The sequence below is a fragment of the Coregonus clupeaformis genome, chromosome 21 (genome assembly GCF_020615455.1).
Source record: "Coregonus clupeaformis isolate EN_2021a chromosome 21, ASM2061545v1, whole genome shotgun sequence".
Lineage (NCBI taxonomy): Eukaryota > Metazoa > Chordata > Actinopteri > Salmoniformes > Salmonidae > Coregonus > Coregonus clupeaformis.
The window spans coordinates 17,243,276-17,262,556 of record NC_059212.1 but is presented as its reverse complement, the minus strand read 5'-3'; the positions used below and the strand labels follow the sequence as shown (position 1 = coordinate 17,262,556).

At 42.9% G+C, this 19,281-nt stretch overlaps 1 protein-coding gene across 1 annotated transcript; it reads left to right on the top strand.

Annotated features, from left to right (window-relative positions):
* Window positions 1–4,574: 4,574 nt before the first annotated feature.
* On the top strand, window positions 4,575–19,281 carry paxip1 (PAX interacting (with transcription-activation domain) protein 1). The gene is made up of 20 exons (XM_041842132.2): window positions 4,575–4,928; window positions 5,861–5,995; window positions 6,283–6,326; window positions 6,430–6,493; window positions 6,587–6,697; window positions 7,641–8,276; window positions 9,049–9,985; window positions 10,171–10,265; window positions 10,384–10,479; window positions 12,236–12,373; window positions 13,464–13,585; window positions 13,798–13,982; window positions 15,658–15,769; window positions 15,953–16,055; window positions 16,234–16,402; window positions 16,992–17,092; window positions 18,295–18,429; window positions 18,543–18,618; window positions 18,739–18,799; window positions 18,922–19,281. Exons 1-20 carry the CDS (start codon window positions 4,848–4,850, stop codon window positions 18,935–18,937), a joined length of 3,417 nt encoding a protein of 1,138 aa, XP_041698066.1. The 5' UTR covers window positions 4,575–4,847; the 3' UTR covers window positions 18,938–19,281.

The following is a 19,281-nucleotide window of genomic DNA, read 5'->3' as shown; positions in this document are numbered from 1 at the left end:
ATCAAACTGCTTCACCTTGTCAAAAGCTCCAGATCAAGGATGTCAAATTCTAACTCTGAGGTCACAAGGTCACATTCTCATACGTAATGTAGCTGTCAGTGAAGCGATCCAATTACAGCTTTAATTGGATGCATTTCAGAGTTTGTCAAGGTCTTTTCACACTGATGTCCATAATTCACTATGGCTATATCATACACACCCCTGCTATGGCCGGTTTGATAGGACTTCAATTTGACACCTTCTAATTAATGAAGTAATTAGGCCAATTAACTAAGAACTGTGGAGGAATGAATTCCAGAGTAGATGACATCTCCAAAAAAGTGAATTACATGTGTCTGGAATATAGGGGAAAAACATAATACAGTCTCAAGATTATAGAAAATACAGTACCAGTCAAAGGTTTGGACACACCTACTCATTCCAGGGTTTTTCTTTATTTTTACTATTTTCTATATTGTAGAATAATAGTGAAGACATCAAAACTATGACATAACACATATGGAATCATGTAGTAACCAAAAAAGTTTTAAACAAATGAAAATATATTTTATATTTGAGATTCTTCATATACAGTGAGGGAAAAAAGTATTTGATCCCCTGCTGATTTTGTACGTTTGCCCACTGACAAAGACATGATCAGTCTATAATTTTAATGGTAGGTTTATTTGAACAGTGAGAGACAGAATAACAACAACAAAATCCAGAAAAACGCATGTCAAAAATGTTATAAATTGATTTGCATTTTAATGAGGGAAATAAGTATTTGACCCCTCTGCAAAACATGACTTAGTACTTGGTGGCAAAACCCTTGTTGGCAATCACAGAGGTCAGATGTTTCTTGTAGTTGGCCACCAGGTTTGCACACATCTCAGGAGGGATTTTGTCCCACTCCTCTTTGCAGATCTTCTCCAAGTCATTAAGGTTTCGAGGCTGACATTTGGCAACTCAAACCGTCAGCTCCCTCCACAGATTTTCTATGGGATTAAGTTCTGGAGACTGGCTAGGCCACTCCAGGACCTTAATGTGCTTCTTCTTGAGCCACTCCTTTGTTGCCTTGGCCGTGTGTTTTGGGTCATTGTCATGCTAGAATACCCATCCACGACCCATTTTCAATGCCCTGGCTGAGGGAAGGAGGTTCTCACCCAAGATTTGACGGTACATGGCCCCGTCCATCGTCCCATTGATGCGGTGAAGTTGTCCTGTCCCCTTAGCAGAAAAACACCCCGAAAGCATAATGTTTCCACATCCATGTTTGACGGTGGGGATGATGATCTTGGGGTCATAGGCAGCATTCCTCCACCTCCAAACACGGCAAGTTGAGTTGATGCCAAAGAGGTCCATTTTGGTCTCATCTGACCACAACACTTTCACCCAGTTCTCCTCTGAATCATTCAGATGTTCATTGACCACAACTTCAGTCGTGCATGTATATGTGCTTTCTTGAGCAGGGGGACGGTGCGGGCGCTGCAGGATTTCAGTCCTTCACGGTGTAGTGTGTTACCAAATGTTTTCTTGGTGACTATGGTCCCAGCTGCCTTGAGATCATTGACAAGATCCTCCCGTGTAGTTCTGGGCTGATTCCTCACCGTTCTCATGATCATTGCAACTCCACTAGGTGAGATCTTGCATGGAGCCCCAGGCCGAGGGAGATTGACAGTTCTTTTGTGTTTCTTCCATTTGCGAATAATCGCACCAACTGTTGTCACCTTCTCACCAAGCTGCTTGGCGATGGTCTTGTAGCCCATTCCAGCCTTGTGTAGGTCTACAATCTTGTCCCTGACATCCTTGGAGAGCTCTTTGGTCTTGGCCATGGTGGAGAGTTTGGAATCTGATTGATTGATAGCTTCTGTGGACAGGTGTCTTTTATACAGGTAACAAGCTGAGATTAGGAGCACTCCCTTTAAGAGTGTGCTCCTAATCTCAGATCATTACCTGTATAAAAGACACCTGGGAGCCAGAAATCTTTGTGATTGAGAGGGGGTCAAATACTTATTTCCCTCATTAAAATGCAAATAAATGTATAACATTTTTGACATGCGTTTTTCTGGATGTTTTTGTTGTTATTCTGTCTCTCACTGTTCAAATAAACCTACCATTAAAATTATAGACTGATCATTTCTTTGTCAGTGGGCAAACGTACAAAATCAGCAGGGGATCAAATACTTTTTTCCCTCACTGTAGCCACCCTTTACCTTGATGACAGCTTTGCACACTCTTGCTTAATAAATGCTTCAGAGTTCAAGTAACAGACACATCTCAACATCAACTGTTCAGAGGAGACTGTGTGAATCAGGCCTTCATGGTCGAATTGCTGCAAAGAAACCACTACTAAAGGACACCAATAAGAAGAGACTTGCTTGGTCCAAGAAACACGAGCAATGGACATTAGACCGGTGGAAATCTGTCCTTTGGTCTGATGAGTCCAAATTTGAGATTTTTGGTTCCAACCGCCGCCTTTGTGAGACGCAGAGTAGGTGAACGGATGATCTCTGCATGTTTGGTTCCCACCGTGAAGCATGGAGGAGGAGGTGTGATGGTGTGCTTTGCTGGTGACACTGTCTGTGATTTATTTAGAATTCAAGGCACACGTAACCAGCATGGCTACCACAGTATTCTGCAGCGATACACAATCCCATCTGGTTTGCGCTTAGTGGGACTATTATTTGTTTTTCAAAAGGACAATGACCCAACACACCTCCAGGCTGTGTAAGGGCTATTTGACCAAGAAGGAGAGTGATGGAGTGCTGCATCAGATGACCTGGCCTCCACAATCCCCTGACCTCAACCCAATTGAGATGGTTTTCGATGAGTTGGACCGCAGAGTGAAGGAAACGCAGCCAACAAGTGCTCAGCATAGGTGGGAACTCCTTCAAGACTGTTGGAAAAGCATTCCTCATGAAGCTGGTTGAGAGAATGCCAAGTGGCTACTTTGAAGAATCTCAAATATAAAATATGTTTTGATTTGTTAATTTTTTTTTGGTTACTACATGATTCCATATGTGTTATTTCATAGTTTTGATGTCTTCACTATTATTCTACAATGTAGAAAATAGTAAAAATAAAGAAAAACCCTTGAATGAGTAGGGGTGTCCAAACTCTTGACTGGTACTGTAAATCTTTTTATTTTATTTTATTTTTTTCACCTTTATTTAACCAGGTAAGCCAGTTGAGAACAAGTTCTAATTTACAACTGCGACCTGGCCAAGATAAAGCAAAGCAGTGCGATAAAAACAACAACACAGAGTTACATATGGGGTAAACAAAACATAAAGTCAAAAATACAACTGAAAATATATATACAGTGTGTGCGAATGTAGTAAGTTATGGAGGTAAGGCAATGAATAAATAGGCCATAGTGCAAAAATAGTTACAATTTCGTAATTAACAATGGAATGATAGATGTGCAAAAGATGATGTGCAAATAGAGATACTGGGGTGCAAATTAGCAAAATAAATAACAATATGGGGATGAGGTAGTTGGGTGGGCTAATTTCAGAATGGCTGTGTACAGGTGCAGTGATCGGTAAGCTGCTCTGACAACTGATGCTTAAAGTTAGTGAGGGAGATAAGAGTCTCCAGCTTCAGAGATTTTTGCAGTTCGTTCCAGTCATTGGCAGCAGAGAACTGGAAGGAATGGCGGCCAAAGGAGGTGTTGGCTTTGGGGATGACCAGTGAGAAATACCTTCTGGATTGCAGACTACGGGTGGGTGTTGCTATGGTGACCAGTGAGCTAAGATAAGACGGGGATTTGCCTAGCAGTGATTTATAGATGACCTGGAGCCAGTGGGTTTGGCGATATCAGTCCTATAGTAGATGTTAGCCTAATAGCAGTCACAATCCTTAATCTAACATACATGTCATCACCCACAAACATGAATATAATACATTTTCTATACGTTTTTCAGTATGATATCTTTGTTTGCAGGACTTGCCTCATTAAACCATACATTGTGTCTGCTACAGTCTGATAATATGGCACTTTTCCTGCTCTACCACTGCTAGGCTAAATAAAAGGCCATCACCACAAGGCTAACATCTGCATCAAGCCCTGTCTACACTCTTAGACAAAGGGTGCCATCTCTAACCTTAAAGGGTTAATTGGCTGTCCCCATAGGATAACCCTTTGAATAACCCTTTTGGGTTCCATGTGGAACCCTTTACATGGAACTCAAAAAGGGTTCTCTTTTGGAGACAGCCGAAGAAAAGTGTTGGAACCATTTTTTCTAGGAGTGTAGGAGCTGCCTGACATGAGGACAGTTTTGCTTTGGGGGCCACTGGCTCTGACCCCAGGGGCATCTCCAGCTTTTAACAGAGTTCATTAATTACCTCAAGCTTCTCCAGTTACCTGCCTTATTATATCTGTCTGCATGAGACCTATTTTCAGTAGCTGGTAAAGAGATCCCTGGTTAACTTCCAATAAAGGTAGTTAAGAAAATACCCCTTTTGTACCTACCCTCTGCACTGATCAGTATTTTGGCACTTCAGCATGGCTTTTCACCTTTGCGTCATTACTTAACTCCTCCCATAGACGTTCCATGTTTCATATTGTTGTGGGGTAGCATTTCAATTTGACAAATGTTTGTAGAGGTCTGTTGAATGTAAGGCGATGCAGTTAGTAATGAATATAATTAATATGGATAACACAATACATCACTATATCTGAGAAACAATACACAAATGAAACAATGTTATTCCGTTCCACCCCCCTTATTGTCACGCTCTAGTCCTCCAGGCGCGCTCAGTGAGATTTGGCGCTAGAGACTAGTGTGTTGTCTTGAGTGGAATAACTTTTTCATGTTTTTTGTGATTTTGTTTTACATATCTCGATTAGCATTTTATGGATAATAATGTCGGATGAAGAACCGAAGGTCCCAGAAGAGCTCTTCAAAGATGTTAAATTTTACGTGGTCGGGGACATTGACCAAAAGGTGAAGCTATCACTGTTGCCATATAGCTAGCTAGCTAGATGTTAGCCAAGCAATGACGTTTGTCGCACTAGCCGGTTAGCATAGCGAAACGCTAACGACCAGTCTACGGTTTACATTTAACTTTTGTAACCCGTATTGTTTGCAGATTTGCTTTATAAATGAATACATGCATTGCGTTTTACAAATAGATATGAAGTTGTCATTGATGAGGTTAGCGACCGTAGCCAGTTGGATGCTTAGCTAGCTAGCCAGTTTAGTGCAGGCTAGCCAACCATTACCCTGGCATTCTAAGGACTTGGTTATCCAATTTGCAATGCAGCTAGTAATACAATAAATATACATTTTACATGTTTTGCATTGTAGTTGTATATGTATGGATTACCATAGCTAGAACAAGATGGATTGATAATCTTGAGGTGAGAGCCCATCGTCGGCTTGCTGAATTCTGCGCCTGTCATTGCGCATATGCGAGGAAAAATCCGCCATTGTAGAGATGCAAGTTGCAACTTCCTGCCAAATAATGCCTTTCATTTGCGCGCCTGTGTTTATAAACTGATTTATCGTGTACATACGGTGTATATTCCCAGTTAAGTACAACACTAACATTTCAAATAGTTCCTTCAAACTATGCCTTAAATAATTCATCCCACTGATATTGATTTGGCCTATACCGTGCATATTTTTGTCATTTACTAGCTAGCTAATAATAAAGCCGCAATCAACAGTATCTTCTACTTCTCATTGATAACGTCAATTTCTTAAATATACAGGCCACTTCATGATTGATGAATAACGTATTTGATGCCTACTGCCTTTCCTTATCACACTTTGGTTTGAATTTTACACACGAATTTATCATGCGCATATAACAGGTGCAATCGACCCCCAGGTGTCTGTTTTATTTCATTGATGTGATATCATGTAAACTTTAGGTTATCCAGCTGCTGAAAGCGGGGAAAGGCAAGGAGGTCTCATACAATGCCTTGGCTACACACATCATAGCAGAGGATGGAGATAACCCAGAGGTTGGGGAGTCACGAGAGGTCTTTGACCTTCCAGTTGTCAAGGTAAGGGTGTGGATTATGCATAGATAACTGCCAAAATAAAGGAAACACCAACATAAAGTGTTTTAATAGGGCGTTGGACCACCACAACCCGCCAGAACAGCTTCAATGTGCCTTGGCATAGATTCTACAAGTGTCTGGAACTCTATTGGAGGGACTCAACACAGGTTTTTTGGCAGTTACCTGTATATCCCTTTATGTAGTCAATTCACTAAAAAACCTGTAGCCTTGGTGGTGTGAAGGGAAGAAGAAAAGTTCAACCATTAAACTCTGTTTTCCTTGTTTTTCAGCCATCTTGGGTGACTTTGTCCGTCAGATGTGGAGACCTGCTACCGTATCTTTTCATATAAATGAATTTCATGAGCAATTGATTTATGTTTTAGAACAAATAGCCTAGCATTTGAGTTGAATGACTTTCTTAACAAAAGATAATTCAGAGTTACAGGTTTCTCCCCAGAGTCAGGACAAATATTCTTTGGTGTCACGGCATGTCTGCCTAAAGTATGTGCTTTTACATATATGTTGTTTTATGGATTTATTAGGATAAGTATTTTATATAATGTTAAGATCTTTCTCATGCATTTCTTTGTTTAGCTACCAGAAGATCTGAACACTCTTTGGGCCTTGATCACTTTTTATGGCGGTGACTGTCAACTCAACCTAAACAAGAAATGTACTCACCTGATTGTTCCAGAGCCAAAAGGGGTAATTACTTTTCAATACTGTTCTTGCCAAATGAAGTTTTGTCATTCTTGTGTGGTGTTTGTGTTTTTCTAATGTAAAATAATTCCAGTACTCTCCCGATTCAAAGGAAAATATGGGGGAAAAAACATGATTTAAAGTGTTCACCCTTTTTGGAGAAGATGGACAAATTGGTGAATTGGAACAGTCTTTTTTAAAAAGAATGTCTGCATGTAACTCCCGAGTGGCGCAGTGGTCTAAGGCACTGCATCGCAGTGCTAGCTGTGCCACTAGAGATCCTGGTTCGAATCCAGGCTCTGTCGTAGCCGGCCGCGACCAGGAGACCCATGGGGCGGCGCACAATTGGCCCAGCGTCGTTCAGGGTAGGGGAGGGAATGGCCGGCAGGGATGTAGCTCATTTGGTAGAGCATGGCGTTTGCGACGCCAGGGTTGTGGGTTCGATTCCCATGGGGGGCAGTATGAAAAAAATAATATATTAAAATAATATATGCACTCACTAACTGTAAGTCAATCTGAATAAGAGCGTCTGACTAAATGACGTAAATGTAAATGTTGCTATTTTTAGGATCTATTGAGGCGCCTGCTGAGACCTTGCTTGTGTTGGACATTTTATAAGCCTTGCTTTGGCACTGGTCTGTCTGATGGTTGTTGCAGGAAGGGGATGTCTTGTTTTACTGCCGTATTTATGCTCAGGCACCAGGAGGTAGAGCCTCCCCATTTGTTGTCTAGTGTTTAGTCTTTGCTTGGCTACTGAGAAATGCCTGAACACAACACGTCTTTGTGTTACTTCAGGTTGTATTCTAATGAACCAATTAATCTCGACATCTTGATTGCTGTACTATGTTAGTCAGATGATACAAAAACACACATTTTTGCAGTACACAGAAAAAAATCATACACCTGAAACGTATGTCTGTAGATTCACGCCGTGAATTGTATGTTCCAGGAAAAGTATGAGGTTGCCCTGAAGCACAGCAGCATCAAAATTGTCACGCCGGAGTGGATCACACACTCAGCGTTAGACAAGAGCAGGAAGGACGAGGCTCTGTACCACCCTCGGCTGACCTACCAGGAGGTGGAAGAGGATGAGGAGAGCGAGTACGAGTCGTGCTCCGAGGGCAGTTACAGCCCTCCAGGCCGCAGGCGCCCAGGCCCTAGGTCCCGGAGATCCAGCCCCTCATCAAGAGACGACTCCCCTGCTAGCGGCCGAGGAGGGACCTCGCCCAAAGCCGAGCGACGAGACGAGCTCATGTTTGATGACTCAGATGACTCTTCCACGGAGAAGGAGGAGCGGAACCTGAACTGGACCCCAGCAGAGATGACTGGTCCGCCCCCAGGTCCCAAACGCAGACTGCAGCCAGGGAAGGACTCTGGCCTGATCAACCTCTGTGCCAGTGTGCCCCCTGTGCCGGGCAGTGCAGGGCCATCAGAAGCCCGGGCTGCCCTAGTACCCAGTGGTGCCCAGCCAGGGGCAGAGAGGACGGAGGGCATGGCAAGCTGGAGCCCAGCGGCCAGGACACTAAGGAACATCACCAACAACTCTGACATCCAGCAGACCACAAGGCCCTCCAACGTTGCACACGTAAGAACACCGTTCTTTGGCGTTCTCTCAAGCTTTCTTTCTTGCTTGGTTTCTTTTGCAGTAGTGGTGTGAAATCAGGGTTAGAAATGGCTCTTGCAATTTTTTTATGTAGCTGGTCACGTTATTTTTTGGTTAACAACTTGCTTTAAAAAAAAATAAATGTGCATGATTTATTCAAACCGTAATGTGCAGTTAACCAAAAATAAACCATATGAAAGTATCTGCCTGTCCCTGTTTGGCTGTCGGCTGCTGTGTGAGCGAGCCACTCTCACTCCCTGTTCCTACTTTGCGCATGGAGGAGAGAGGGATGCATTCTAATAAGCACAGAAGCATATGACCGTTGCTCAAAATGCAATTGCGGGAAGAATACAGTTTTCAAAGCAACTACTCTTGTTCTAGTTACAGAGAGGAGAGTCAAACTACCCAGTAGAAATTCTGTTCGGACCAGTAGGTTTTTAAACCCTGAGTAAATCTATCCAAATCAATCTAAAAACACAAGGGCATGCTAATTTAAAATATGGCTAGTCATTATTAGCCTGGTTCTGTATGGAATGCAGGTACATATGGGTCACGGGTCTCAGGTCATTATCGGCACGTAGCGGCAAAGAATTGGTGCGATGCCATCAACTGAAAAAGTTGGTAGCACCAGTTTCACCAGTGGAAAAAGTTAGTGTAGAACCCTGTGTAAAATCCTTCTTGGTTGTCCAAATTTCCTGGTCCATTTCTAACAGCATTGATAAAATGTCAACATTTGTTTGGTTTGTTACCACAGATCCTACAGAGTCTCTCTGCCTCAACGAAGACACTGGAGCAGCAGCAGCAGCAAACGAACCAGGGCCAGCCCAACGCCCAACCCAACCCGCTCCTGTTCAACCAAGCCAAGCCCCAAGGTCAGCAGCAGCTCACAGCCGAAGCACAGCAGCAGTTACTGCAGCAGCAGTCCCATCAGGTCCCCCAACAGCCACAACAACAACAACAGCCACAACAACAACAACAGCCACAACAACAGCCACAACAACAACACCCACCTCAGCAGCTGCCACAGCAGCAGCACCCCATGCTGCAGCATCTCCCACCACAGCAGCTCATGCAGTTGCACCACCAGCAACAACAACAGCAGCAGCAGCAGCAGCAGCAGCCGCAGGTTCCTCAGCCAGGTTTCCCTCCTCAGTTGCCACAACAACAAGCCCATCAGTTCATCCAGCAGCAGCAGCCACAGCAACAGCAGATTCACCAACAACAGATCTTCACCCAGCAACAACAGCAACAACAACCACCACATGCATTCTCGCAGCAACAACTGCGACCGCAGCAGCTCCTCCGGCCACCGATGCAGCAGCAGCTCCAGCAGCAGCAGCAGCATGCTTTACAACAGCAGCTGCAGCAGTTCCAGCAGCACAGGCTCCAGTTACAGCTCCAACAGCAACAGCAGCAGCAGCAACAGCAGCAGAACCAGCAGCAACAGCAACTCCATCAACAACACCTCCAACAGCAGCAGCAGCAGCATTTCCTGCAGCAACAGATGCAGCAGCAGCACATGCAGCAGCTCCAACAACAGCAGCAGCAGCAACATCTGAAGAGCCAGCAGCAGTCGCTGCAGCAGCATCCTAGCCAGCAGCCACTCCAGCAGCAGCCGCAAGGATCACTACAGCCTCAGCTCCAGCCGCCTCAAGTGCACCAGCTGTTTGGCCATGAGCCAGGACAAGAGAGTAAGTTCTCTTAAGTTTCAATTTCAGTTACAGTTCAATACAAAAAAATACAGTACAAAATGTCATCAAAATACATGAAACAATCGTGATCAGATGATATACATCCAATGATCATCATGCTGTTTTTAATGGTTATAGTGATGATTTGTTTGACTAACCAAACATCGTTCTATTTGCTGCTGTAGTTCCAGAAGATGGCTTCTTGGTGGGCTGTGTGTTTGCTGTTGCTGACTACCCAGAGCAGATGGCAGACAAGCAGCTCCTTGCCACATGGAAGAGAGTAAGAAAAAAAAAAAAGTTCATTCTTTTCTTGGACTTATCTTGTGTCTTAGCAAACAGCATTTGTTCAACTACTGTTTTTCCCCTTGCATTGCTGAGTTGTATTTTGTGAATCACAGATTATCCAGGCCTATGGTGGAATTGTGGACTCCTCTCTCAACAACCGCTGCACTCACCTGCTCTGTGAAACTCAAGTCAGCAGCATGTATGTCCAGGTAAGCATCACTAAAGAGTTTTTCATCTCGGCTAAAGGCTTGTTTGAAGGACAAGTCCTGCATCGGGTCGGATACCCGCGGTTGACCCGCAAAAAAAATCAGCTGGCGGGTGTAATGAAAGCATTCTTTCAACCCGCGGGTCGGCTCGTGGTTCAGAACAATTATACTGCGGGTCAGAAACGTTTTCAATCAAGATAATATTTTTTTTACAAACCCAGGAGCTTGTTGTGTTGTGAGTTCCATTCTGTGAGTGGTGAGGCAAACATCTAGGCTATCAGCCACGCATGCAGTGGATCAGGGAACTGTCCATTATTTGTGTGGTGCTGAAACATATGTTTCATCCCCCACGTGAGAATACATTGCCAAGTTTAGGCCTAGTTTCCATGGATAGCCTAGATCACACGAAAATGGCTAACGTAACTAGAGAAATAAAAAGAAGGTAATGAATTTCATAATTGTGGAAATAGGTGCTGCGTGGGTGAAATCCTTGGTTTGGTTTGGGAAGGATTTTGGAGTCATTGTGGACAAGGACAACAACCCGGTAGATGGATACACAGCTAATTCCGTTTATTATCCCGTTTATTCAGGCTTTTGTTCATTTAGACCAGGGGTTCCCAAACTTTTTCACTCAGTGGCCCCTCTTCCAGCATTGGGGAACGTTCTGCAATGGGCACAAGCACTGTTCATGATACAAACTGTTCACACCCCTCTTGTTGGTGGAGAGAATTTTGCAGGTTTAAAGCTTATTTCCTGCAATTCTACACATTTTGTCATGGGGTGCAAAGATAACTTAGCAGTTTTAAAGCAAATTGTCTTACCATTCTATACATTTTGCCATGTCGAATGTGTGTTCATGTGATATTTGAGTGACAACAAAATTACAACAATATCTGGGCTACAAAACCTAAATAAGAAAACGTTAGCTGACATGGGCTAGTTGACCTGGACATTTCTGACAAGTTATAAATAGCTCTCTAAGGTTTGCAATGACTGACATGACAAGAGGAACTGATGATGCAATTCCCAATTTCTAAATTGCTCCTTGTGCATTCTACTATTACAACTTTTACGTTTTAAAGCTGGACTGAGTTCCTTTTTGGAACCCGCTGACCCCTGCGCACCCCACAGTTTGGGAACCACTCATTTAGACCATACACAGGCCATATCAACTTTAAACCGGTGTGCCTGGTAAAAGTTGTGAGTATAGCCTACTAAATACATTTATTTTTGCATCCTATATTCGATTCTGGGAATTGTTTATTTAAGTTTCAATTAAACTATTTTATTATCTAAACAATGTTGAATGTAAAGGTGTTGTTTTGTTATGTCAGCTATAGGTTTTCATTAGGTAAGAAGGCTAATTAGAAGGCCCTTTTTTTCAAAGCGATTTGAGTCGTCAATGTGCCGCATCTCATTGTGAAAATACAAATATATGGCATGGTTTCCTTTCATCCAAATGTTGAATAGACATGCAGACACATTAATTCATACAGGCTAGGGAAGGGGAATAATAGCCTTCTATTCAATTAATTAACAATTTTTAAAAAATGATGTTATTTGGCGGGTCACAGATCGGCTCTCAGAACAATTCTATGTGGGTGTGTCGGGTTGCGAGAAAAATCTGTCCTGATGTTGGGTATATCGGGTGGGGCAGGTGCGGCTCCAAAAAACTGACCCGTGTAGGACTAGTGTGTGTGTGTGTGTGTGTCAGTTATATTGCGTTTTAAAGGTAATCTCTCTTGTTGCTGTACCTCAGGCTCTACGGGAGGGGAGGCGCTGTGTCACTGCCCACTGGCTGAACACAATCCTGAAAAAAAAGAAGATGGTTCCTCCCCACAGAACACTACACCTCCCCTTCGCCTTCCCACCTGGAGCCAAGCCCTGCTCACAACACGTATGCATCACTTCCTCTTTATCTCGCCACATTCAAAACATCTAACATGGGTTGGGAACTGCTTTCATATGTTTTACATTTTGAACAATGGTACATCTACCAACCATCCAAGAACAGTTTGGTGACGACCAATGCCTTTTCCAGCATGATGGAGCACCTTGCCATAAGGCAAAAGTGATAACTAAGTGGCTCGGGGAACAAAACATTGAAATGTTGGGTCCATGGCCAGGAAACTCCCCAGACCTTAATCCCATTGAGAACTTGTGGTCGATCCTCGAGGCGGGTGGACAAACAAAAACCCACAAATTCTGACAAACTCCAAGCATTGATTATGCAAGAATGGGCTGCCATCAGTCAGGATGTGGCCCAGAAGTTAATTGACAGCATGCCAGGGTGGATTTCAGAGGTCTTGAAAAAGAAGGGTCAACACTGCAAATATTGACTCTTTGCATAAACTTAATTTAATTGTCAATAAAAGCCTTTGACACTTATGGAATGCTTGTAATTATACTTCAGTATACCATAGTAACATCTGACAAAAATATCTCATAATACTGAAGCAGCGAGCTTTGTGAAGACCAATACTTTTGACCACAAACCTACTGTTTGAGTGAATTTTAGAGCAGATGGTGTTAACAAGCTACACCCTACCTGTGTTTTGTTTGGCGAAGCACATATTCTGCCTAGTGGCGCGTTCTGTTGAGTCTTGGCTGCATGATAAAAAAAATGCTACCATTCAGCACAATCATCCTAAAATCTTATACGAAATTACGTGTTTTTTGGTCTAACAGTAACATTATACTAGCTATTATATTTGGTTTGTTATGTTGAATACTGATGAATCATTAAATGATCTTGTGATTCAGCTTAAACTTTATTAAATGAGCACCGTTGCATTCTGAGAAGTGGGGGAGAGTGGCTCCGGCAGCACTACACCCCTGGGTACAATCATACATTTTGCATTGGTGTATCATGAGGTAATGATTAGACTTCCAAGGAGAACTAGGCCTATGTAATGAATAGCTCAGAAATAGAGTTCATAGCTTCTATAGTATGTCCATTGACATTCCTAACATTCTTTCCTCCTCAGATCATCTCTGTGACTGGCTTTGTGGACTCAGACCGCGATGACCTAAAGCTGATGGCCTACCTGACAGGAGCCAGATACACAGGCTACCTCTGTCGTAGCAACACCGTGCTCATCTGTAAAGAGTAAGAGAAGATATTGATATGCTCTCACCTATTTAGAATGGCATGTAAATGGTGTAGACACAATCAAGTCATTGGCGTAATCGTGTTCAGAATTTGAGTGAATGGGTTGCAGGTTTTATGTGTGTGTGTGTGTGTTATGCCTGCATCATGTCTGTTTTACTCTACTGTTGGAATCCCCTGTATTAACCCTTTCTTCCTCCCTGTCTCCTCAGACCCAGTGGTCTGAAGTATGAGAAGGCCAAGGAGTGGAGGATCCCCTGCGTCAACGCCCAGTGGCTCTGTGACATCCTCCTGGGGAACTTTGAGGCTCTCCGGCAGATCCAGCACAGCAGATACTCCAACTTCAACCTGCAGGAACCACTCATCCCCAACCAGCATCTGGTTCAGAACCTACTGGGTACAGGGTTCAGAAGTATTACAGTGGGGGCAAGGGGACTTTACAGTGCATTCGGAAAGTATTCCCTTATTCCACATTTTGTTACGTTACAGCCTTACTCTAAAATGGATTAAATAAAAACAAATCCTCATCAATCTACACACAATACCCCATAATGACAAAGCGAACCAGGTTTTTAGGCATTTTTGCAAATTTATTTTAAAAAAGAAATACCTTTCGCAATGAGACTTCGAAATTGAGCTCAGGTGCATCCTGTTTCCATTGATCATCCTTGAGATGTTTCTACAACTTGATTGGAGTCCACCTGTGGTAAATTCAATTGATTGGACATGATTTGGAAAGGCACACACCTGTCTATATAAGGTCCCACAGTTGACAGTGCATTTCAGAGCAAATACCAAGCCATGAGGTCAAAGGAATTGTCCGTAGAGCTCCGAGACAGGATTGTGTCGAGGCACAGATCTAGGGAAGGGTACCAAAACATTTCTGCAGCATTGAAGGTCCCCAAGAACACAGTGGCCTCCATCATTCTTAAATGGAAGAAGTTTAGGACCATCAAGACTCCTAGAGCTGGCCGCCCAGCCAAACTGAGCAATCGGGGGAGAAGGGCCTTGGTCAGGGAGGTGACCAAGAACCCAATGGTCACTCTGACAGAGCGTCAGAGTTCCTCTGTGGAGATGGGAGAACCTTCCAGAAGGACAACCATCTCTGCAGCACTCCACCATTCAGGCCTTTATGGTAGAGTGGCCAGACGGAAGCCACTCCACAGTAAAAAGCACATGACAGCCCGCTTGGAGTTTGCCAAAAGGCAACTAAAGGACTCTCAGACCATGAGAAACAAGATTCTCTGGTCTGATGAAACCAAGATTGAACTCTTTGGCCTGAATGCCAAGCGTCACGTCTGGAGGAAACCTGGCACCATCCCTACAGTGAAGCATGGGGGTGGCAGCATTATGCTGTGGGGATGTTGTTCAACTGCAGGGACTGGGAGACTAGTCAGGATCAAGGGAAAGATGAATGGAGAAAAGTACAGAGAGATCTTGATGAAAACCTGCTCCAGAGCGCTCAGGCGAAGGTTCACCTTTCAACAGGACAATGACCCTAAGCACACAGCCAAGACAACGCAAGAGTGGCTTCGGGACAAGTCTCTGAATGTCCTTGAGTGGCCCAACCAGAGCCCGGACTTGAACCTGATTGAACATCTCTGGAGAGACCTGAAAATAGCTGTGCAGCGACGCTCCCCATCCAAACTGACAGAGCTTGAGAGGATCTGCAGAGAAGAATGGGATAAACTCCCCAAATACAGGTGTGCCAAGCTTGTAGGGTCATACCCAAGAAAACTTGAGGCTGTAATTGCTGCCAAAGGTGCTTCAACAAAGTACTGAGTAAAGGGTCAGAATACTTATGTAAATGTATATTTCAGTTGTTTCTTTTTAATAAATTTGCAACAATTTCTAAAAACCTGTTTTTGCTTTGTCATTATGGGGTTTTGTGTGTGTATATATATTTTTTTCAATACATTTTAGAATAAGGCTGTAACGTAACAAAATGTGCATAAAGTCAAGGGGTCTGAATACTTTCCGAATGCACTGCATATGGGTGATGATAAAACACTTTTTTGGGGGGATGGACAAAATTCTTAAACACAGGTGTGGATTTCTCCTTTTGATTTTAGGTGCTTGGCGGGCTCCTGTGAAGGTTTCACCTGATGCGTTGGCGGCATTGCAACTGCAACAGAAGCAGAAACAGTCTGAGTCCAACTCTCAGCCTCCAAATAAGAAGCCAAGGTGCGTCTCCATCACTCTACTTTTCACAGTGTTGTGTAGCACAGTATGTTGAATGAGTCAATCTGCAAAATGTGTGTTTGGAAAAATCTTTGTTTCTAAAAAAAATCTTTGGATACAACTCAATTACCTAAAGTTTCTCTCCCAATGACCCAAATATTGACCCAAATGTTCTCTCAATTGTAGACTTGAGGAGATTCAATCCCCAACCAAGAAGCTTCCACCAGAGTCTACACCGTACATTTTCTTTACTGGCTTTGAGCCAACACAGGTCCAGCAATTCATGAAGGTAATTGCCTTTTTATGCCTCTGCACAGCTACACAGTCTGCAGGAAACAGTCATTGTCTTGAATTATTGTTATCAATCACCGATATTTAGCAAAACGTATTACAGGATCACATCTGATTCTCAGCACTCACAGACCAGCCTCTAACAATGCATCCGATGTCCCCTTCTGTCTTTCCAGAGGCTGCACAACCTTGGAGGGGAGATTGCAGAGAGTGCTCAGAAGTGCACCCATCTGGTGGCCAACAAGGTGACGAGGACGGTGAAGTTTCTCACAGCCATGTCAATCGTCAAGCACATCGTCACCCCTGAGTGGTTAGAAGAGAGCTGGAAGAGCCAGAAGTTTGTTGGTACGTTAAATTGGCATTCAGTTATTAGATAATAGATCTGTGTGAGGGAGTTTCATGTTGCGAGATACTGTTGTGATTGCTTACTTTTAGTGTGTAGTTTTGTAGAGTGTATGTGTGTTCTTAAAGGGAGTGTGTTTGGTTTTAGAGTATTTGTACATTATTTAGAGCAGGGTTCCCCAGCTGGTGGCCCGCTGACCGAATTTGGCCCGCAAGTGATTTTATTTAGCCCATCAAGCTTTCAGAGCAAAACAAATAAAACGTTTTTTGAAAAATTATTGTTGGACATAAGACTGTAAAAACAACCAATTTTGGAAATATGTTCTAAAGTATTCCCACGCATAATAGATAGATACAGTATATGTGATCGTATACAAATCTAAGCAAGGTATAAAATATTATGTTTTAGTCAAATATGATCTGTTTGGGCTTCTTGCTGTCAATTTGCAGTCTACAAATGACTTGTAATTACGTTCCGGCCCCCTGACCATCCGCTCAAGAAAAGAATCGTCCCTTGGCAGAATCTAGTTGATGATCCCTGCTTTAGACTACAGTATGTGTGTATTCTTATAGTACGTGTTTGTTTATCCAGATGAGCATAACTACATGCTGAGAGATGCAGAAGCAGAGGTGCTGTTTGGCTTCAGTCTGGAAGAGTCACTGAAGAGGGCCCACACTGCACCACTCTTCAAGGTTAGTGGAAACCATGCACTTATGGAATATATCCCCAATGTCTATCTGCCTGGACAGTGGACACCAATGTGTGCATACTTGGAAATATTTATTTAATTGTTCTGTTGAGTCATCAGATTGTTATCGAGTCAATTTGTCTGATTGGATGCATTAGATTAGGGCACAATTAATCAAATTCACATCGAAATCGCAATATTGACATGTGCTATATCCATATTGCAAGAGATCCATATCACATGCAATATTTTGAAACGCCAGTCAGCCGCATGTAACGTCCATTTGTATAGTTTACTCTGTTTGTCGTCGCTCTCCCTCTGCTTTTGCGGCTTCTTCCCACACACCAAGCCCCACCCCCTGTCACTCAAGCAGCGCAGTTCCTCGTCCCCGCTGTTAGATTCACTATAAGTTTGCATGCTGTTCTATTAGGTCAAATGCAGTCAACAGATTATTCCAAACAAGAATGATGGTACTTTGCTTCTTAATATAAATCATTCTATTTCTATGATTCCAACAGTCACCCAAGTGTTTTGAGCTACACTGAGTGTACAAAACATTAGGGAACACCTGCTCTTTCCATGACATAGACTGACCAGGTGAATCCAGGCGAAAGCTATAATCCCTTATTGATGTCACCTGTTAAATCCACTACAATCAGTGTTAATATTAAAGAAGGATTTTTAAGCCTTGATACAATTGAGACATGGATTGTGTATGTGTGCCATTCAGAGGGTGAATTGGCAAGACAAAAGATTTAAGTGCCTTTGAATGGGGTATGGTAGTAGGTGCCATGCGCACCGGTTTGAGTGTGTCAAGAACTGCAACGCTGCTGGGTTTTTCACGCTCAACAGTTTCCTGTGTGTATCAAGAATGGTCCACCACCCAAAGGACATCCAGCCAACTTTACACAATTGTGGGAAGCATTGGAGTCAACATGGGCCAGCATCCCTGTGGAACGCATTCGACACCTTGTAGTCCATGCCCCAACGAATTGAAGCTGTTCTGAGGGCAAAACGGGGTGCAACTCAATATTAGGAAGGTATTCCTAATGTTTTGTACACTCAGTGTATATCACAAGTCAAATCGCTATCGCAATATTTGGTTAAAAAAAACACAGTTCAATGTTTTGCCCATATCGTGCAGCCCTACATTAGATACCCAACTGGCTCTTCAACATGTCTTTCTGTTTTTCTCTCCCTCCCTAGGGCAAGTATTTCTACATTACCCCTGGGATCTGTCCCAGACTTACCACTATGAAAGCCATCGTAGAGAGCGCAGGAGGCAAGGTGCTCTCCAAGCAGCCATCCTTCCGCAAAATAATGGAGCACAAGCAGAACAAGGTACTGGTCATCTCCATGTAGTCACATCATTGTGTTATAAATGTGTACTCGAAGAATGTGACAGAGGTGATCTTCTATTACTGAACTCATGAAATGTTTTCTGTTATTTTCAGAACCTTCCTGAGATCATCCTGATATCCTGTGAGAATGATCTTCATCTATGTAGAGAGTACTTCTTGAAGAACATTGGTAAGAGAAACCCGTAAATGTACACACGTACATGTGCTTTGGATGTGGCTGATTGTTTCAACATCCTGTTTTGACTCTAGCCTAAACCTACCTCTTGTCTCCCCTGTTTCTTCCAAACAGACACTCACAATGCTGAGTTTATATTGACTGGAGTATTGACACAGAACATGGATTATGAATCATATCCTTTTAAATAAATAATGGGTTTTAAGATTGTGTCAATTGATTGTAGTGATTCTTATTGTGATATCCACTTTGTTGTTCTGTTAAAGCCCAGCTCACAACTTTCCTTAACAATCTCACATATAAATTCACATGATGGCGAAGACAAGAAGGTGAAGATGAGAAGGTTTTAGAGAAGTACATTTCTCCATCTACTGAGTTCCTATACTGGAGGAAGCAAGGAAAGCTAAAACAAGTTGCAATGTACAGTCACACTACTCTTGATATTTTACAAGATTTTGTACTCTGTGGATAGATAATCGGTCATTTTGTAGCTTTTTGTAACAACCGTTAATAATACATACATAAATGGATGTTATTTTTGTGGACTGAATGTTTAAATTATGGATTGATTTTAACATGTTTTATTGTATTGTTAAAAGGTTCCAGCAATTATTCAACACTTTTGGAATAAAATCAGAACTTTGATGTCAAAATGAA

Excerpts from the sequence above, each read along its gene's own strand:
- paxip1 (XM_041842132.2), top strand. The coding sequence starts at position 4,848 with ATGTCGGATGAAGAACCGAAGGTCCCAGAAGAGCTCTTCAAAGATGTT. Across the intron at positions 5,996-6,282 it reads TTGACCTTCCAGTTGTCAAG|CCATCTTGGGTGACTTTGTC; the intron begins GTAAGGGTGTGG and ends CTTGTTTTTCAG. Across the intron at positions 10,480-12,235 it reads TCAGCAGCATGTATGTCCAG|GCTCTACGGGAGGGGAGGCG; the intron begins GTAAGCATCACT and ends GCTGTACCTCAG.